This window comes from Aotus nancymaae, unplaced genomic scaffold, assembly GCF_030222135.1.
Source record: "Aotus nancymaae isolate 86718 unplaced genomic scaffold, 86718_ANA_hifiasm-v0.15.2.pri h1tg000028l, whole genome shotgun sequence".
Lineage (NCBI taxonomy): Eukaryota > Metazoa > Chordata > Mammalia > Primates > Aotidae > Aotus > Aotus nancymaae.
In genome coordinates, this window is record NW_026988441.1 from 36770314 (window position 1) to 36790904 (window position 20591).

Consider the following 20591-nt stretch of genomic DNA (forward strand, 5'->3'; position numbering starts at 1 on the left):
GGTCGCACAGGCAAAGCAATTAGAATAAAAGCTGGTGATATTTTTAGCACAGCTCACCAACCAGCAGTATAGGTATTCTCAGTATCATCATTTTACAGAGGAGGAAGGAAGTTTCCAGGTTAATTAAGCCATTTGTCAAGATCACGTGGGTGCACCTGCTGTGTAACTCAAGTGTGATGGGCTCTGGGGTGCCCCGCTTCTGATCGCAGGCCGCTGTCTCTCCACAATAGCCGTGTCTCCCTACTAACCGCCCTACTCACTCCAGATTGTAGATTAAACACAATCAGCAAATGGCCACTGAGTCCCCCAAGTCCCAGATGCTGCCCTGCGCCGGTCACTAGGGTTTGTCGCCTCACCCTAACCATCATTCAAACCCAGATTCCAGCCAGAGCTGTGACTGTGCCCGCTGAGTGGATTGCCTTGTCAGGGAGTGAGTGCCCCATCGTCGGGAGGATCCAAGCAGGACCGCCATGGAGGAAGGTCAATATTCAGGTAGGAGGACCCTCTGGTTCTAACACTGGCAGAAGCAAAGATACTTCCCTATGGCCTTTCGCCCGGGAGAGAAGGGGGCTTCCCAGTCCCTCTCTGAGAAGGAGGGTGAATGTCTAAGAATGGAACTGAGCATGGGTAAGGAAGTGACTCAGGACTGACTTTCCTGGTGGAGAGCCAGGAAGGAGAAGAAATTGAGGGCCCCTCCTTTTTCTGACTTAACACCCTTCTCCTGCACCCCCCGCCCCCGCAAAAAAAACGGCTCCAGCTAGGGAGCTGGGAGTCCAATAGAGTCGGAGGCTAGGTAGAAAAGGAACTCGGAACAAGCAGAATTTAGCATAATGAATCCTCCAAGCCAGGGTGAGTGCAGAGGGCCAGGGGCTTGGGGTGGGACATCCAGGTAGCTCTGTGGAGGTCTGGGTGTTGCGTGGGGACTGGGTGAGCTTTGGAGGTCTGGGTGTTGGGTGGTAACCGGGAAAGGGGCTGGAGAGCGACTCCGATGTTGGGAAGAACTGGGACTTGGTGTCCTACATTTAGGGAAGGGGTTCCAGGTTGGGGACAGGCACCAGGGTAGAGCTTGAAGGTGCAGAGGTGTAAGGGTGGGGGCTGGGGTTAAGGGGGGAAGGAAAAAACAGGACCCAGTCTCCTGGAAGTGAGGCTGGGGGCCTGGCATTAGTTGGGGGGCTGAGGGAGTCTTAGCTCTTGGTCCCAGATCTGTCTCTGTGGATAGTGACCCAGATCTAAGTCAGGTAAGGAAGCTGTGCATATGGGAGCTAGGGGTCCACTGAGACCCCCTGCTTCAGTGTGGGCTCTGGACAGGCTCCCAGGCTGTCAGGGGCTCTGGGTAATGGGAAGACAGACAGAGCCAGAGTCCAGCTTCACCCTGCGCCCATAGTCAGTCCCTCCACGCCCGGCAGAGATCGAGGAGCTTTCCAGGAAGAAGGGGTGCTGCAGGCACTGGACTCAGACCGTGCTGCTGGGGCTGCTGACCGCTGCTCTGTGGGCTGGGCTGCTGACTCTGCTTCTCCTATGGCGTGAGGACACCCCCAGCCCCATGTGGTCCCCCCTACCCACGAAGCCCCTCTGTGTTCCCTCCCACACTCCCATCTCAGAGCCTGGGGAGCCCAACTTACCGCAAAGCCCCACCTCCCACCTTGACACTGCCAGCTCTTCCCATGCCCCGTCCTCCAGAGCCCCTCACCCCATCCAGCATCCCTGTCCTCCACCCTTCAGCACCGCTATGGCTTTACCCAAGCCCTCCATCCCCAGCTGGGAGGTGGGTGCAGGCAGGTGGGGGCACCTGACAATTCCCCCTCTCCACGCCTCTTCTCTCTCCCTCCCCAGACGGGGACACCACACAGAATCTGAAACAGCTGGAAGAGAGAGCTGCCCGGAACGGTATGCGGGAGCCAAGGTAGAGGAGGGTGGGAGTGAGGGTTAGGACGCCCAGCTTTCATCCCGCTCCTCCCTGGGCCTCAGTGTCCCTCTCTAAGGAACTGAGGGTCAGCATAAGTTGCTCCCTGTCCTAGGCAAGGTGGGGACCCGGGGAAGCTTGAAAACTGCCTGATGGCATCTGAATACAGATACTCTTCCACATGCAATGTGGTTATGTCCCCATCAGCCATAATACACTGAAAATAGTGTAAGTCAAAACTGCGTGGCTGCCTGAAGGCTTAGGCTCCCCACTACCGCCCAGCTTCGCAAGAGAAATAGGGTTTCCACTGCGAACATTGCTTTCACACCGTCGTAAAGTCGAGCCATTGTAACTCGAGCTATTTTAAGTTGAGCCGTTGTAAATCCGCAGCCTTACACATCTGTAGCGTAAGGAGTTTGTAACTGCTTTGTGCCTCCTTTTCCTCATCTGTAAAATGGGCATATTTTTAGCACCGTGAGATAGAAACAAGCTCTAAGATTTGTCAAGTGCTCTGATAGATGCCTATTGCTTTTATAGTTAATCCTGGTGAGGGAAAGGTATGCAGGTTCATTATATTCTTGCGTAAATGAGTGAGAAGCAGCAGCAGCTGTTGTGACTATGTGAACGGGTCCCTGAGCCTGGGGCGTGGGCGGGATCCGAGGACCTGCCTGTGAGGTTACTGGGGTATATCTTCTCTCCTGCCACTCCAGTCTCTCAAGTTTCCAAGTACTTTGAAAGATACCAGGGTGACCAGATGGCGCAGAAATCCCAGGGTGAGTGACCCCTGGAGTTGGGGTCTGCAGGGGTAAAGGGAAGGGGGTCTTGGATGACTTCATGGACTGAGAGCATTAAGACTCACTGTGCCCCCCGCCACACACACACCCATGAACTGCAAACTGAGCAGGTGGCCTTTAGAACCCAGGCAGGCTGGGTGCGGTGGCTCACGTCTGTAATCCCAGCACTTTGGGAGGCTCAGGCAAGCGGATCATGATGTCAGGAGTTCGAGACCAGCCTGACCAACATGGTGCAACACCGTCTCTACTAAAAATACAAAAATCAGCTGGGCGTGTTGGCACGTGCCTGTAATCCCAGCTACTCAGGAGGCTGAGGCAGGATTAACTGCTTGAACCTGGGAGGCGGAGGTTGTGGTGAGCCGAGATCTCGCCACTGCACACCAGCCTGGGCGACAGAGCAAGACTCCATCTTGGGGGGGAAAAAAAGGGAACCCAGGCAAAGAGGCCAAGGGATGGGTGTAGGGAGATGGGGGAGACAGTGAGGACCTGCTTAGCATGAAGTCCCTCCCCTGCAAACAGCCACGGAGATTTCACAGAGCCTGGAGGCACTTCGAGCTGAACAGCAGAGAATGCAATTTCAAGGTGAGAGACTGGGGTTGGCGGTATGGAGGCAGATTGGGTGGGAAGGAGGGAGTGTCTCAGAGCCCTGGGGGAGCACGAGGCTGGGGGCCAGGCTGGGGGACGCCCTCAGCCCGTACACATCACCCCTGAGACCAGTCCTGCGCTCCTGCACACACCAGACTCTGAGCTGTCCTCGAACCTGAATGGACTTCAAGCAGATCTGAGCCGCTTCAAGTCCCAGGGTGAGGCTTGGGAGGAGATGGGGCGATTGGGGAGGGAAGGGACAAGGAGGGGGCCTGCCAGTCGGTCTCTGAGCCCCGCCCCCCACCTTGACTCCCCAAGAACTGAATGAGAGGCACGCAGCTTCGGATTTGCTGGGCAGACTCCAGGAGGAGGTGAGGAGGCTGCAGATGGAGCTGCAGGTGTCCAGAGGTGAGTGTTGAGTCTCTGCGTGGGATGGTGTGTGACCGCACCTGGGCCTCGGGTGTGTTGGCAGATGCGAGTGACCGCACACGTGTGTGACGTGAGGCAGCGTGCCTATACGTTTGTGTGGCCTGAGTGTCATCCAGAGGACACAAAGACATAAGCGCGGGGCAGGGAGTGTGCTTGGATGTGAGGCAGAGGTGTGTGTGGTGATGGGGTTAGGACCAAGTTTCTGATGGGGCAGGACACATGGGGCACACACGGAACACCCCTTATTTTGTTTTTTAAGACACGGGGTCTTGGCCAGGCGAGGTGGCTCATGCCTGTAATCCCAGCACTTTGGGAGGCCGAGGCCAGTGGATCAACTGAGGTCAGGAGTTCAAGTCAAGACCAGCCTGCCCAACATGGTGAAACCCCATGTCTACTAAAAATACAAAAATTAGCCGGGCGTGGTGAGCTGAGATCATGCCACTGCACTCCAGCCTGGGCGAGAGAGCAAGACTCCATCTCAAAAAAAAAAAAAAGTTAGCCGGGCGTGGTGGGCATGTGTAATCCCAGCTACTGGGGAGGCTGAGGCACGAGACTCACTTGAACCTGGGAGGCAGAGGTTGCAGTGAGCCGAGACTGCACCACTGCACTCCAGACGGGGCAACAAAGCAAGACTCTGCCTCAAAAAAAAAAAAAAAAAGAAAGAAAGAAAAAGAGAGAGAGAGAGAGATGAGGTTTTGCTCTTTTGCCCAGGCTGAAATGCAGTGGCACAATCTTAGCTTACTGCAGCCTCCAACTCCTGGGCTCAAGAGATCCTCCCACCTCAGCGTCCAGGGTAGCTGAGACTACAAGCGTGTGCCACCATGCCTGGCTGATTTTTTATTTTTTTTGTAGCCCTGGGTCTCACTATGTTACCCAGGTTTGTGTTGAACTCGTGAGCTCCAGCGATCCTCCTGCCTCAGTCTCCCAAAGTGCTGGAACTACGGTCATGAGTCACTGCACCTGGCTTTAGCTAATTTTTTTTTTTTGTAGCGACAGGGTCTCACTATGTTGCCCAGGCTTGTCCTGAACTCCTGGGCTCCAGCAGTCCTCTCGCCTCAGCCTCCCCAAATGCTGAGATTACAGGTATGAGCCATTTTGCCTGGTAAGAATGGCCTGATTCCTTTCACAGATCTTGGGGCTCCTACGATTTTTTCCTCTTCTGGGTTAAAGCAGTCCGGTGGTGACCGTAGCTGGGCTCTCCTTGCTGCTATCCTCTGCCTAATGTGGTCTAGTGAGGAGTCATTTGTAGGGTTCCCCTGGGCATAGCCCTCACGGTAGATTGTCTGACCAGGCCAGGGGGCCCAGCAATGTCTGTAGTGATGGGACAGTGGAGATGGTGGCGTCTTTCCCAGGGGTGGCAGTAATGGAGGAGGCAGTGTGGACCCCAGGAGGCTAGCAGGTTGCAGAGAGAGCAGCCATTCGGTCACTGTGCCCTTAATGTGGGCTAGGGACCAGGTGCCCTGGCTTACGCCTATAATCCCAGCACTTTGGGAGGCTGAGACAAGAGGGTCACTTGAGTCCCGGAGTTTGGGACCAGCCTAGGCAACAAAGCGAGACCCTGTCTCAACAAAAAAAAAGAAAAAATTAGCTGGACGTGGTGATGTGTACCTGTAGTCCCATCTACTCAGGAGGTTGAGGTGGGAGGATCACTTGAGCCCAGGAGTTTGAGGCTGTGGTGAGCTAGGATTGAGGCACTGCACTCCAGCCTGGGCAACAGAGTGAGACCTTGCCTCTAAGGAAGAAACATATTTAGGCTGGGTGTGGTGGCTCATGCCTGTGATCCCACCACTTTGGGAGGCTGAGGTGGGCAGATCATAAGGTTGGGAGTTCAAGACCAGCCTGAACAACATGGTGAAACCCTGTCTCTACTAAAAACACAAAAATTAGCCTGGCGTAGTGATGGGCACCTGTAATCCCAGCTACTCAGGAGGCTGAGGCAGGAGAAAAATGAACCTGGGAGGTGGAGGTTGCAGTAAGCCGAGATCGCGCCACTCCAGCCTGGGCGATGACAGAGTGAGACTGTCTCAAAAACAAAAAATTAATGTGGGTTAGGAACCGGGGTTTTACAGCCCTGCCATTCCCCCCAACCAATGCCCCTGGCTTTGATTTTTGGTCTTTGACCTCTGGGAAGCCCCAGCTGCCCTAACTGGGGCAGAGAAGAGGAAGTTTCTGTGCTTGGTATGATGGAGTCCCATCCCCTGGGATGTGGTGTGGCTTTGGGAATCCCAGCCAGAAACCTCAGCGTGGTTCCTCAGGGAGGGGCACAGGGGAAGGGGCACTCTGGACCATGCCTACTTCTGACAGATCACCTCCCAATTCTTCCCCAGTCCCTGAAGTCCCCCCCAAATACAGCCCCACAGCCTGCGATCTGGGCCCAGCTCTGAGGTTATCTCTGAGTGATTATCTAACAAACAACCAAGACATCTTCTGCTCAAGTTTTCTTTTCTTTTCTTTTCTTTTTTTTTTTTGAAACGGAATTTCACTCTTGTCATCCAGGCTGGAGTGCAATGGCACAATCTCGGCTCACTGCAACCTCCCGGGTTCAAGTGATTCTCCTGTCTCAGCCTCTGAGTAGCTGGGATTACAGGCACCCGCCACTATGCCTGGCTAATTTTTGGTGTTTTTAGTAGAGATGGGGTTTTACCATGTTGGCCAGGCTGGTCTTGATCTCCTGACCTCAGGTGATCCACCCACCTCAGTTTCCCAAAGTGTGGGAATTACAGGTGTGAGCCACCACGCCCAGCCTCCCTGAAGTTTTCTTTAAGGGCTCAGAAATGTCCTCTTCCTGGTTTGGAGGTTTTGGGATTTTGTTTGTTTAGAGATAGGGCCTGGGTCTGTCACCAAGGCTGGAGTGCAGTGGCACAATCATGGCTCACTATAGCCTCAAACTCCTGGGCTCAAGGGATCCTCTCATCTTGGCCTCCCAAATCACTGGGATTACAAGTAGGAGCCACTGCACCTGGCCACCTCTTCCTGTTTTAACGCTGCACCCCCAGAGGACTGAGTACTGGTTACCATTTCATGGGTGAGAAGCACACCCAACTCAAGCTAGTGCAGACTCTAAGCCTCTTAGAAAAATCTGATCACGTGAGGGTGGGCGTGGTGGCTCACGCTTGTAATCCCAGCATTTTGGGAGGCCGAGCCGGAGGATCACTTGAGCCCAGGAGTTCGAGACTGGCCTGGGCCACATGGTGAGACCCTGCCTATTTAAAAAAAGAAAATTATGGCCGAGTGCGGTGGCTCATGCCTGTAATCCCAGCACTTTGGGAGGTTGAGGTGGGTGGATCATCTGAGGTCAGGAGTTTGAGTTCGAGACCAGCCTGACCAACATGGTGAAACCCCGTCTCTACTGAAAATACAAAAATTAGCCATTGTGGTGGTGGACGCCTGTAATCCCAGCTACTCAGGAAGCTGAGGCAGGAGAATTGCTTGAACCTGGGAGGTAGAGGTTGCAGTCAGCTGAGATCCCACCACTGCACTCCAGCCTGGGTGACAGAGCAAGATTCTGTCTCAAAAAAACAAAACAAAACAGAAAATATCTGTCCAAGTGCTGTGGAACCCTCCCTGCATATCACTGTGGGAAAGTCTACTTTCTTAAAGCGCGTTCTTGCTATGTTGCCCAGGCTAGTCTCACACTCCTGGGCTCAAGTGATCCTCTTGCCTCAGCCTCCCAAGTAGCTGGGATTACAGGTGCACACTACTGCTGAAAATCTATTTTAAAGCAAGAAAGACTTGATCCAGTAAGAGCAGGTTTAACCTCCCACATGGGAGGTGATAGCAACAATGTCTGGGGGTCTCCTTGGGGTGACGGGAAGGGGAGAAAGAGACCAAGCTGGCTCCATATTGAGGGATCGTGGAACCCAGTCCTGCAATCCCATTGGCTACCTGACCAAAGCCTCCCACTAGAAAAAAAATCATCTCAATTTTCCAGATATTGGCTAGGAGTGCTGGTTTTGGGGGTACTGCCAGTGATGATGACCAGGGCTGTTGGTGAAGATGGTACTTGGGAAAAGTAATCGCTAGTGGACTTGGCCACAGCACTGGTTTTGCTGTCGGTGCCAGTGATGAAGAGTTGGCTGGTATGGTTGGTGAAGACGGTGTTGGCTGTGGTGTGGGTGGTGGAGGTAAGTCGCTGCTGGTGGTGGGTGCCTCCGGTAATGATGTTGGTGATGAAGGTGTTACTGACCCTGGAGGGGTCTGTTGGTAGTTGAAGTGCTGCTGGTCATGAGGTGTTTGTCATGATGGGGTTGGTGGCTGAGGCACCGTTGGCCATGAGGTGTTTGTGGTGGTGGTGGTTGAAGTGCTGTCGGATATGAATGTGTCTGTGGTGACAGTGTTGGTGGCTGACGTGCTGCTGGTCATGATGTGGGTGACTGAAGTGTCGCGGGCTATGGATGTATTTATGGTAATGGTGTCAGCAGTTGAGGCATTGATGGCCAAGAACGTATTTATAATGATGGTGTTGATGGTTGAGCTGCTTCTGGCCATGAGGTGTTTGTGGTGACACTGGCATCAGCTGGAGTGTTGCTAACCATGAAGTGTTGATGGTGCAGGTGTGAGTGATTGGCGTTCTGCTGGCTGTAAGGTGTTTGTGGTGACAGTGTTAGTGGTTTGCATGTTGTTGGACATGAATGTGTTCATGGTGGTTGTGTTGGTGGTTGATGTGTTGTTAGACATGAATGTGTTCGTGGTGATGGTGTTGGTAGGGTAGTTGATGGAAATGAATGTGTTCATGGTGATGGTGTTGGTGGTTGATGTGTTGTTGGACATGAATGTGTTCGTGGTGATGGTGTTGGTAGTTGATGGAAATGAATGTGTTCATGGTGATGGTGTTGGCGGTTGATGTGTTGTTGGACATGAATGTGATGGAAGTGAATGTGTTCATGGTGATGGTGTTGGTGGTTGATGTGTTGTTGGACACGAATGTGTTCGTGGTGATGGTGTTGGTGGTTGATGTGTTGGACATGAATGTGTTCGTGGTGATGGTGTTGGCGGTTGATGTGTTGTTGGACTTGAATGTGTTCATGGTGATGGTGTTGGTGGTTGATGTGTTGGACATGAATGTGTTTGTGGTGATGGTGTTGGCAGTTGATGTGTTGTTGGACATGAATGTGTTCGTGGTGATGGTGTTGGTGGTTGATGTGTTGTTGGACATGAATGTGTTCGTGGTGATGGTGTTGGCGATTGATGTGTTGTTGGACATAAATGTGTTTGTGGTGATGGTGTTGGTGGTTGATGTGTTGTTGGACATGAATGTGTTTGTGGTGATGGTGTTGGTGGTTGATGTGTTGTTGGACATGAATGTGTTTGTGGTGATGGTGTTGGCGGTTGATATGTTGTTGGACATGAATGTGTTCGTGGTGATGGTGTTGGCGGTTGATGTGGTTGTTGGACATGAATGTGTTCGTGGTGATGGTGTTGGCGATTGATGTGTTGTTGGACATAAATGTGTTCGTGGTGATGGTGTTGGCGGTTGATGTGTTGTTGGACATGAATGTGTTTGTGGTAATGGTGTTGGTGGTTGATGTGTTGTTGGACATGAATGTGTTTGTGGTGACGGTGTTGGCGGTTGATGTGTTGTTGGACATGAATGTGTTTGTGGTGACGGTGTTGGCGGTTGATATGTTGTTGGACATGAATGTGTTTGTGGTGACGGTGTTGGTGGTTGATGTGTTGTTGGACATGAATGTGTTTGTGGTGTTGGCGTTGGTGGTTGATGTGTTGAACATGAATGTGTTCGTGGTGATGGTGTTGGCAGTTGATGTGTTGTTGGACATGAATGTGTTCGTGGTGATGGTGTTGGTAGTTGATGGAAATGAATGTGTTTGTGGTGATGGTGTTGGCGGTTGATGTGTTGTTGGACATGAATGTGTTTGTGGTGATGGAGTTGGCGGTTGATGTGTTGTTGGACATGAATGAGTTTGTGGTGACGGTGTTGGCGGTTGATGTGTTGTTGGACATGAATGTGTTTGTGGTGACGGTGTTGGCGGTTGATGTGTTGTTGGACATGAATGTGTTTGTGGTGACGGTGTTGGCGGTTGATGTGTTGTTGGACATGAATGTGTTTGTGGTGATGGTGTTGGCGGTTGATGTGTTGTTGGACACGAATGTGTTTGTGGTGACGGTGTTGGTGGTTGATGTGTTGGACATGAATGTGTTTGTGGTGATGGTGTTGGTGGTTGATGTGTTGTTGGACATGAATGTGTTTTTGGTGATGGCGTTGGTGGTTGATGTGTTGTTGGACATGAATGTGTTTGTGGTGATGGTGTTGGTGGTTGATGTGTTGAACATGAATGTGTTCGTGATGATGGTGTTGGTGGTTGATGTGTTGTTGGACATGAATGTGTTCGTGGTGATGGTGTTGGTAGTTGATGGAAATGAATGTGTTCATGGTGATGGTGTTGGCGGTTGATGTGTTGTTGGACATGAATGTGTTTGTGGTGACGGTGTTGGTGGTTGATGTGTTGGACATGAATGTGTTTGTGGTGATGGTGTTGGTAGTTGATGTGCTGTTAGACATGAATGTATTTGTGATAGTGTTGCTGGTTGAAGTACTTCTAGTTGTGAGGTGTTTTTGGTGGCAGTGTTTGTGGTTGCAGTGTTGCTGGCTGTGGAAGTGGTGATGTGGTCATGGTGTTGGTGACTGAGGTGTTGCTGATCATGGATGTGTTTATAGTTATGATAATTGTGGTTGAGGAGGTGTTTGTGGAGATGATGTTGGTGGTTGATGTTTGCTGGCTATGAGGCATTTGTCATAATGGTGTTGGTGGCTGAGGCACTATTGGCCATGAGGCATTTGTGATGATGATGTCGGTGGCATTTTTGGCCATGAATTGTTGGTAGTGATGTTGTTGGTGATTGAAGTGGTGTTGGCCATGGGTGATGATATTGGTGGTTGAGGTGCTTCTGGCCTTGGAGGTATTTGTGGTGCTGCTGTTGGTGGTTGAAGTGCCGCTGGCATGAGGTGTCAGGTGATGAGGGTGGTCAAAATGTTGTTGGTGATGGTGCTTGTGGCTGAGGTGCTGCCAGCTGTGGAACTGGTGATGTGGTGATAATGTTGGTGATTGAAGTGTTGCTGGCCATGGATAGATTTATGGTGATGTTGGTGGCAGTTGAGACACTGCTAACTATGAGGTGTTGATGGTGATGGCATTAGTGATTGATGCTCTGCTCGCTGTGAAGCATTTGTGGTGATGGGATTTGTGGCTGAGGTGCTGCTGGCTATGGAGCTAGTGATGTGGTCATGGTGTTGGTGACTGAAGAGTTGCCAAGCCATGATGGATTTAAGGTGCTTCTGCTCAGGTACTGCTGGCTATGGAGCTAGTGATGTGGTCATGGTGTTGACTGAAGAGTTGCCAAGCCATGATGGATTTAAGGTGCTTCTGCTTGTGGTGGTGCTTGTGGTGATGGTGTTGGTGGCTAAAGTGTTGTTGGTATGAATGTGTTTGCGGTCATGGTGTTGGTGGTTGAGGAGTTCTAGCTGTGAGGTGTCTATGGTGATGGTGATGGTGTTGGTGATTGAAAAATTGTTGGATATGAATGTGATTGTGGTCATGGTGTTGGTGGTTGAGGGGTTCTAGCTGTGAGGTGTCTGTGGTGATGGTGTTGGTGGTTGAACTATTGTTGGATATGAATGTGTTTGTGGTCACGGTGGTGGTGGTCGAGGGGTTCTAGCTGTGAGGTGTCTGTGGTGATGGTGTTGGTGGTTGAACTATTGTTGGATATGAATGGGTTTGTGGTCACGGTGTTGGTGGTCGAGGGGTTCTAGCTGTGAGGTGTCTGTGGTGATGGTGTTGGTGGTTGAACTATTGTTGGATGTGAATGTATTTGTGGTCATGGTGTTGGTGGTTGAGGGATTCTAGCTGTGAGGTGTCTGTGGTGATGGTGTTGGTGGTTGAACTGTTGTTGGTCATGAATGTGTTTGCGGTCATGGTGTTGGTGGTTGAGGAGTTCTAGCTGTGAGGTGTCTGTGGTGATGGTGATGGTGTTGGTGATTGAAAAATTGTTGGATATGAATGTGATTGTGGTCATGGTGTTGGTGGTTGAGGGGTTCTAGCTGTGAAGTGTCTGTGGTGATGGTGATGGTGTTGGTTGAAAAATTGTTGGATATAAATGTGATTGTGGTCATGGTGTTGGTGGTCGAGGGGTTCTAGCTGTGAGGTGTCTGTAATGATGGTGGTAGCACTACTGTTGGGCATGAATGTGTTTGTGGTCACAGTGTTGGTGGTTGAGGGATTCTAGCTGTGAGGTGTCTGTGGTGATGACGGTGGTTGAACTACTGTTGGACATGAATGTGTTTGTGGTCATGATGTTGGTGGTTGAGGGGTGTTAGCTGTGAGGTGTCTGTGGTGATGGTGTTGGTGGTTGAACTGTTGTTGGACATGAATGTGTTTGTGGTCATGGTGTTGGTGGTTGAGGGGTTCTAGCTGTGAGGTGTCTGTGGTGATGGTGATGGTGTTGGTTGAACTGTTGTTGGACATGAATGTGTTTGTGGTCATGGTGTTGGTGGTTGAGGGGTGTTAGCTGTGAGGTGTCTGTGGTGATGGTGTTGGTGGTTGAACTGTTGTTGGACATGAATGTGTTTGTGGTCATGGTGTTGGTGGTTGAGGGGTTCTAGCTGTGAGGTGTCTGTGGTGATGGTGTTGGTGGTTGAACTATTGTTGGATATGAATGTATTTGTGGTCATGGCGTTGGTGGTTGAGGGGTTCTAGCTGTGAGGTGTATATGGTGATGACGGTGGTTGAACTACTGTTGGACATGAATGTGTTTGTGGTCACAGTGTTGGTGGTTGAGGGATTCTAGCTGTAAGGTGTCTGTGGTGATGGTGTTGGTGGTTGAACTGTTGTTGGACATGAATGTGTTTGTGGTCATGGTGTTGGTGGTTGAGGGGTTCTAGCTGTGAGGTGTCTGGTGATGGTGATGGTGTTGGTTGAACTGTTGTTGGACATGAATGTGTTTGTGGTCATGGTGTTGGTGGTTGAGGGGTTCTAGCTGTGAGGTGTCTGGTGATGGTGATGGTGTTGGTTGAACTGTTGTTGGACATGAATGTGTTTGTGGTCATGGTGTTGGTGGTCGAGGGGTTCTAGCTGTGAGGTGTCTGTAATGATGGTGGTAGCACTACTGTTGGGCGTGAATGTGTTTGTGGTCACAGTGTTGGTGGTTGAGGGATTCTAGCTGTGAGGTGTCTGTGGTGATGGTGTTGGTGGTTGAACTGTTGTTGGACATGAATGTGTTTGTGGTCATGATGTTGGTGGTTGAGGGGTGTTAGCTGTGAGGTGTCTGTGGTGATGGTGTTGGTGGTTGAACTGTTGTTGGACATGAATGTGTTTGTGGTCATGGTGTTGGTGGTTGAGGGGTTCTAGCTGTGAGGTGTCTGGTGATGGTGATGGTGTTGGTTGAACTGTTGTTGGACATGAATGTGTTTGTGGTCATGGTGTTGGTGGTTGAGGGGTTCTAGCTGTGAGGTGTCTGGTGATGGTGATGGTGTTGGTGGTTGAACTATTGTTGGATATGAATGTGTTTCTCGTCATGGTGTTGGTGGTGAAGAAACCTCTGGCTGAGGACATGAATGTGTGGTGACGGTGTTGGTGTTTGTAGTGCTTCTGGCCATGAGGTGTTTGTGGAGATGCTTACGGTAGTTGAGGTGTTGAGGGTTGACACCATGCTCTGCTAACCATGAAGGTGTTTGTGGCCATGGTGACTGAGGTACTTCTTCCGGGAAGCTGGTCAGCATCATAGCTCCAGCAAAGAACACAGTCTGTGAGGCCATCTATTAGGCCCTGGAGTGGGTCTACTTTTAGCCAGGACCCCAGGAGTGACCCTAAGAGAGGTGCCACCACGTCCTCTGCCTAGGATGCCCACAGCACGTCCCTTGGCACCACCCCTGAGCCTCTCCTCCACCCCAGGCTTTGTGTGCAACACATGCCCAGAAAACTGGGTCAGTTTCCAACAGAAGTGCTACTACTTCGGTAAGGGCACCAAGAAGTGGGTCCACGCCCGGTACGCCTGTGAAGATGTGGAAGGGCAGCTGGTCAGCATCCACAGCCACGAGGAGCAGGTGGGCTCGGGCTCTGAAGAGGCCGTGGGCAGCACAGCGAGGGTGGGGGGCCCCGCCCCACTCAACCTGACCTCTTGAGGTGGGCTGGAAAGCCCCAGGCACATGTCCCAGTCCTCCAGCCCTGTCCTGCCCCCCAGGACTTCCTGATCAAGCACGCCAGCCGCACGGGCTCCTGGATTGGCCTTCGGAACTTGGACCTGAAGGGGGAGTTTATCTGGATGGACGGGACCCCTGTGGACTACAGGTGAGGAGGAGTCCTCTGGGATCCAGGGGAGGAGGCGGAAGTACCGTGGGAGGAACTCCCTGGATAAACCTCTCTGGGAAGGGGGTGAGGGCTTAGAGAGAAGGATCTCTAGGGTGCAGGGAGGACAGCCAGAGGGGGTGGGGGAAACCTGGCCTGGAGGAGGGGATATAGAGGAAGGGGCTCAGGGAGGAAGTTCCAAGCACAGATTAGAAGAGTGAGTTTTGGCTAGGCACAGTGGCTCACGCCTGTCATCGTAGCACTTTGGGAGGCCAAGGTGGGTGGATCACCTGTCAGAAGTTCGAAACCAGCCTGGTCAACATGGCGAAACCCTGTCTCTGCTGAAAATACAAAAATTGGCCGGTCGCCATGGCTCACGCCTGCAATCCTAGCACTTTGGGAGGCCAAGGCAGGTGGATTGCCTGGGCTCAGGAGTTTGAGGTCAGCCTTGGCAACGCAGTGAAAACCTGCCTCTACTAAAATAAAATAAAATAAAATAAAATAGAATAAAATAATTAGCCAGGCATGGTTGTGGGTGCCTGTAGTCCCAGCTACTCAGGAGGCTGAGGCAGGAGAATTGCTTAAAACCAGGAGGCAGAAGTTGCAGTGAGCTGAGATAGCACCACTGCACTCCAGCCTGTGTGACAGAGTGAGACTCCATCTACAAAAACAACAACAACAACAACAAAAATTAAGTCAAGTGCGGTGGCTCATGCCTGTAATCCCAGGACTCTGGGAGGCTGAGGCGAGTGGATCACGAGGTCAGGAGATTGAGATCATCCTGGCTAACATGGTGAAACTCCGTCTCTACTAAAAATACAAAAAATTAGCCAGGTGTGGTGGCACACACCTGTAGTCCCAGCAACTCGGGAGGCTGAGAATCGCTTGAACCCAGGAGGTGGAGGTTGCGGGGAGCCGAGATTGTGCCACCGCACTCCAGCCTGGGTGACAGTCTCAAAAAAAAAAATTAGCTGGGCACGGTGGTGGGCACCTGTAATCCCAGCTTCTTGGGAGGCTGAAGCAGGAGAATCGCTTGAACCCAGGAGGTATAGGTTGCAGTGAGTCCAGATCACACCACTATACTCCAGCCTGGGTAACAGAGTGATTCTGTATCAAAAAAAAAAAAAAAAAAAAAAAAAGGGTGAGTCTTGGGCTGTAGGGTATGGGGCGCCTAAATGAGGTACAGGTCCCCAGACACAGACTCAGGAAGGGGGAACCTGGGGTGAGAAGGGAGGGCGCAGACTCAGAGGGCTCTGTCCAGGCTGCCGGGAACCAGGCTCCTTCTCCCCACTCCATCCACTGACCCAAAGCATTTTGCTCCAGCAACTGGGCTCCAGAGGAGCCTACCAACCGGAACCAGGGCGAAGACTGTGTGATGATGCGGGGCTCTGGCGACTGGAATGACATCTACTGCGACCGTAAGCTGGGCGCCTGGGTGTGCGATCGGCTGGCCACGTGTGCGCCGCCAGCCAGGGAAGGTTCCGCGGAGTCCCCGGAACCTGATTCAGAACCAGGCCAAGACGGCCGCCTGCCTACCCCCTCTGCCCCTCCCCACCCTTGAGCATAGACCCAGCCAGCCCATAGTGAAACCCTGAAGACCCCCAGCCACAGCCTGGACGCCTCTTTGTGGCTGAAAGGTCCCCGTGACATTTTCTCCCACCCAAAGGGAGGCAGCTGACACATCTCGGCTCCTCTGCAGCCCCTGCCTCCCCAGAAGTGCCCCTCAACAGCACCCTGTCCAGATGGGAGTATCCCCAACACCACCCTCTCCAGATGCAACCCCATGTCCTCAGCACCCCAGGACCTGAGCCCCCCAGCTCAGGTGGCGAGTCCTCCTGTCCAGCCTGCATCAGTAAAATGCGATAATGGCCCCCACATTTGTTCCCTTCTTGGAGGACTGGCTGGGTCTGGTCTCTGGGTGTGGGACATGGGAGCTGGGAGTTCCAGTCTGATGCCTGAGACCACCTTTGAAAATTGGGACATCAGATATTTGGCTGGCCGCAGTGGCTCATGCCTGTAATCCCAGCACTTAGGGAGGCCAGGGCAGGGTGTCATCTGAGGTCAGGAGTTTGGCTAACATGGCAAAAACCCATCTCTATTAAAAATACAAAAATTAGCTGTGTGGTGGCACACGCCTGTAATCCTAGCTACTCAGGAGGCTAAGGCAGGATAAACCCCAGAGGCAGAGGCTGCAGTGATCCAAGATTGCATCACTGCACTCCAGCCTGAGCAACAGAATGAGACCCTGACTTTTAAAAAAAAGAAAATAAAAAGAAAATTGGGAGCAACCAGACATGGTTGCTTATGCCTGTAATCCTAGCACTTTGGGAGGCTCAAGTGGGCATATCACTTGAGACCAGGAGTTGGAGACCAGCCTGGCCAACATGGTGAAACCCCATCTCTACTAAAAAAAATACAATTAGCCAGGTGTGGTGGTGCACACCTGTAATCCCAGCTATTTGGGAGGCTGAGGCAGGAGAATCACTTGAACCCAGGAGGCGGAGGTTGCGGTGAGCCAAGATTGCGCCACTGTACTCCAGCCTGGGCAACAGAGCAAAACTCTGTCTCAAAAACAAAAAAGAGAAAAGAAACAAATTGAGGAGCAACTGAATTAGAATTCTATCTCCCCATTTTAATTTTTTCCTGCTCTATTACAAGGAGAATGTACAGGACATGAAGACTCTGATGTCCAGTGGTGCCTTGGAATATTGTAGGGGAGGCAGCGGACCACCCTGAGGCAGGAAGGGCATGAGTTCACTCATGGAAGTGCCCAGAACAGGGCTTGGTACACAGAGGCGCTCAGTAAGTGCTGGGCTGGCTGTACAGGCTGATGGGGAGTTGGCTTGGTCAACCGGAGGTCGTTCCAGGTCTGGGGTGTTAACCCCACTCACGGTCTGGGAGGGTGAGGTGGCACCAGCCAGAGGCTTGGCCAAGGTCAGCCCATGCCCCTGAGGCCATGGGAGGGAGGCCAGGAGTGCAGGGCATCCCTCGCCACACTCCTCTACCAGTGGCTCAGACCAACACTGGGGTCATTGTGCCTCTTCCCTTCCCCCAATGCCACCTCCAAGTCCAAGTCCATAGAAAAGCCCGTGGCTCAAGCCTGTAATCCCAGCACCTTGAAAGGCTGAGGCAGGTGGATCACCTGAGGTGGGAAGTTTGAGACCAGGCTGGCCAACACGGAGAAACCTTGTCTCTACTAAAAATACAAAATTAGCTAGGCATGGTGGCCAGCACCTGTAGTCCCAGCTACTCAGGAGGCTGAGGCAGGAGAATCGCTTGAACCCGGGAGGCTGAGATTGCACCACTGCCTGGGTGACAGATCTCTCTCCATATATATATATAATAAATGTGTGTGACGATGGGCACATGACTTCTTTTGGAACCTACCCGTGAAATGAGGTGATGCTGCTTGCCCAGCTCACCAAAGGCTGGTGCTCAGCTCATCATCCTCCTCCTCCTCTCACCCACCCACCTGGAGGGTCCAGGGGAGGCCTTCCTTGCAGCCCAAAGCACCCTAAGTTAGAGCTGCTGTGATCAGAAGCTGCTGGACCACAGGCTCCTCCTCTTTCTCTTCATCCTCCATTGCCCCAGACCCGGGCCCAGTCTCATAACCCTACAGCTTGTTCAAACCTCATCCCTTCTCCTCAAGCCCCCTAACTCACCCTTGGTGGCCAGGTGGGTTCAGGGAGTGGGAACAGACCCTGGGCCCTGCACTCCCAGCTTACGAAGTCCCACAGCCCCTCTCCCTCCCTCCGGATTTGTCAGGCCTCCTTCACTTGGCCCCCCTTCACAGCCCGGAAGAATGGCCCCGTGCCACTCCAGCCTCCTGCCTCTGGCCCCTGCCCTGGCAGGTCCTGGAAGCTCCTCTCCCCAGGGTCTCAGAGGACCTGCCTGGGGCTGCTTAGCCCAAAGTGTCCCACATTTTTCTCTGAAATCCAGCTTCTCAGACACCATGCTTCCCTCCCTCTGTCCCCCATCCAGGACTGTGGCTTCTGTCACTGTGCTGACACACAGACCTCCCTCCAGAACTCCAGACCCCAAACCCCCAGACCCGTGCATCTGCTGGCCCCATAGACACCTCCCCTTCATTCCAGATTCAGGCCGTCACCCTACCCAAGCCCTCTCCCAGCACCTCCCTCCACCTCCACCAGCCAACAGCTATTCCAGGATCAGCCCTGGGCTATGCGTGGCGGCTGCTCAATGGTTTCACTTATCCTAGGGACGCCACCTTCTCCCCGGTGTGCTGAGGCCCACCCTGCTCGCCTCTTGCTGGGATGACTGAAACTGCCCCCTCACCAAGCCCTCAGCCCTGGTCCCCCAGGCAGCCCAATGGAGCATCCTAAACAAATCGAGAGGCGACACCGACCCCTTTGGCCCTTCTCATAACCAGTGAGGGGAGCGCAGCCGACAGTACCTGCAGTTCCTTTTCTGAACAGATCTGTCTATTCGCATCCTGGGGGCAGGGGAAAGGAAGCAGGGAAGGTTGGATCACGGTTTCCCGCAAAAAATCTGGAAGGGCTTTTCTTGGGGAGAAGTGGTCAGGAACCAAGTGTGATGAACAAAAAGGGGAAGAATTACCCGAGGCGTGATGTATTACTTTTTTTCCTTTTCTAAGACAGGGTCTCACTGTGTTGCCCAGGCTGGAGTGCCAGTGGTTCGATCTTGGCTCACTTCAACCTCCGCCTCCCAGGTTCAAGCAATCCTCCTGCCTTAGCCTCCTGAGTAGCTGGGATTACACATGTCTGCCACCACGCCCGGCTAATTTTTGTATTTTTAGTAAAGACAGGTTTTGCCATTTTGGCCAGGTTGGTCTTGAACTTCCAGCCTCGAATGATCTGCCCACCTCGGCCTCCCAAAGTGCTGGGATTACAGACATGAGCCACCACGCCTGGCCTTATTTTAAATTTTTTTAGATGAGGTCTTACTATGTTGCCCAGGCTGGACTCCAACCCCTGGCCTCAAGCAATCCTCCTGCCTCAGCCTCCTGAATAGCAGGGACTCCAGGTGTGCACCACTGCACCACACTTATTTTAAATTTTTAACACGGAAAATGTTTGTATCATCCTGGGTTTTAAAATTAACTTTAAAGAACTGAGCAGCCTGGCCAACACGGTGAAACCTCGTCTCTACTAAAAATACAAAAAATGAGCTAAGTGTGGTGGTGGACGCCTGTAATCCCCCCTACTCAGGAGACTGAGGTAGGAGGATGGCTTGAACCCAGGAGGTGGAGGTTGCAGTGAGCCAAGACTGTGCCACTGGACTCCAGCCTGGGTGACAGAGATTCCATCTCAATAAATTAAAACAAATAGAGACCACATGGCATAAAACATTGTCCATCTGGCCGTCTGCGCAGTTTGCCCACCCCAATCTAAAGGCGTCTGTCTTGTCCTGACGCGTCTCCCAGAACACCGTGCCCCCTTCAGCCTGCAGACAGCCTCCAACAACTGTGGTTCCAGAACCTGCCAGCATTTCCCACCAACTCCTTCTGTCTGGTTTATTTCTCCCCACCGCCACCCCTGGCCTCACTCAACCCCCAACCCTATGGCCAGTCCCGCCCCCACCGCCCCACTCTATTATAAACGCATGTGGACCTGAGGCCCCCACACAAGACACAAGACACACTTGGGGAGGGGGCTCTCTGTATCCTTTATCTCCAGCGGGGTCAGCGGCCCTCCAGGGCCCGGTCTCGGGCGATGACCGCCTCCTCGAACTTGATCATGAGCGTGGTGCCCTTGTGCCAGTGCGCCGTGACCTTGGCAGGGAAGCCGCTGTGTGTGAGCACTGCCTCCACGATGCCTGCCGTGAAGCTGGCACAGTTGAGCGTGCTGTTCTCCTTGGGCACGGAGATGTAGGTGTTGATGAGCGGCTCACGCTCGATGATGTAGAAGGTGCGCGCGTCATCGTTGGCCTGCTCCAGCTTGTCCGCTTCCTTGCCGAAGAGCGCCTTCCACACGGAGCCTTTGACGAAGAGCAGCGCGCCCAGCACCTTGGTCTCACGCCGGGCCCCCTTTTCTCGCGCCACCAGCGCATCCAGCACCCGCGCGCCCACCTGGCGGCCCAGCGCCGCCAGGCGCGCCTGCAGCTCAGCCACGGAAAAGACGCGGCTCTGGCAGTGCTGCACCAGCTCAGAGAATAGCAGTGCGAAGGCGCTCAGGCTCACCTCGGTGCGCGGCCGTGCCAGCGCGCGCTCCAGCAGAGCCGACTTCCCGCGCGTGAAGCGCGCCTCCATCCCACCGCCGCCCTGCGGGAGAGCAGGAAGCATGGGTGTTAGGGGTAATGGGAAGGGGACCAGGCGGGGAGGGAAGGAAGGAGAACAGCGAGGGCCCCTGGGACACCCTCACCCCACAACACCATTGTATGCTCCAGCGCTGACTTCCCACATGCAAAGATATGCGCGTAAAACACGCCTCGATGGGCCGGGTGCGGTGACTGACGCCCGTAATCCCAACACTTTGGGAGAACGAGGCGGGCGGATCACCTGAGGTCGGAAGTTCAAGACCAGCCTGACCAACATGGTGAAACCCAGTCTCTACTAAAAATACAAAATTAGCCAGGCGTGATGGTGTATGCCTGTAATCCCAG

General features: G+C 52.9%; 2 protein-coding genes across 12 annotated transcripts in view; one reads left to right on the forward strand and one right to left on the reverse strand.

The window, feature by feature from the left end:
- FCER2 (Fc epsilon receptor II) overlaps positions 1 to 17374 on the forward strand; it is a 30307-nt gene extending 12933 nt beyond the window's left edge. For 8 of the 11 annotated variants that reach the window (XM_064381980.1, XM_064381979.1, XM_064381981.1 and 5 more), the window contains 11 exons: positions 379 to 492; positions 1407 to 1523; positions 1834 to 1887; positions 2614 to 2676; positions 3217 to 3279; positions 3438 to 3500; positions 3601 to 3690; positions 4702 to 4794; positions 13617 to 13768; positions 13906 to 14012; positions 15333 to 17374. In XM_064381980.1, the coding sequence (XP_064238050.1) occupies positions 471 to 492; positions 1407 to 1523; positions 1834 to 1887; positions 2614 to 2676; positions 3217 to 3279; positions 3438 to 3500; positions 3601 to 3690; positions 4702 to 4794; positions 13617 to 13768; positions 13906 to 14012; positions 15333 to 15570 (1062 nt within the window). In that variant the 5' untranslated portion in view covers positions 379 to 470 and the 3' untranslated portion in view covers positions 15571 to 17374. Of the gene's footprint in view, positions 1 to 378; positions 493 to 733; positions 850 to 1406; positions 1524 to 1833; positions 1888 to 2613; positions 2677 to 3216; positions 3280 to 3437; positions 3501 to 3600; positions 3691 to 4701; positions 4795 to 13616; positions 13769 to 13905; positions 14013 to 15332 lie in introns of those variants that run through there. The other 3 variants (XM_064381984.1, XM_064381985.1, XM_064381986.1) reach the window with 3 other exon arrangements.
- Positions 17375 to 19636: 2262 nt separating this feature from the next.
- On the reverse strand, positions 19637 to 20238 carry TRAPPC5 (trafficking protein particle complex subunit 5). Its single transcript, XM_012436377.2, has one exon. The coding sequence runs from the start codon at positions 20236 to 20238 to the stop codon at positions 19672 to 19674; it is 567 nt and encodes a 188-aa protein (XP_012291800.1). The 3' UTR covers positions 19637 to 19671.
- Between the last annotated feature and the right edge of the window lie 353 nt (positions 20239 to 20591).

Bases quoted from the DNA above. Each gene is read 5' to 3' on its own strand.
- TRAPPC5 (XM_012436377.2), bottom strand. From the start codon at position 20,238: ATGGAGGCGCGCTTCACGCGCGGGAAGTCGGCTCTGCTGGAGCGCGCG.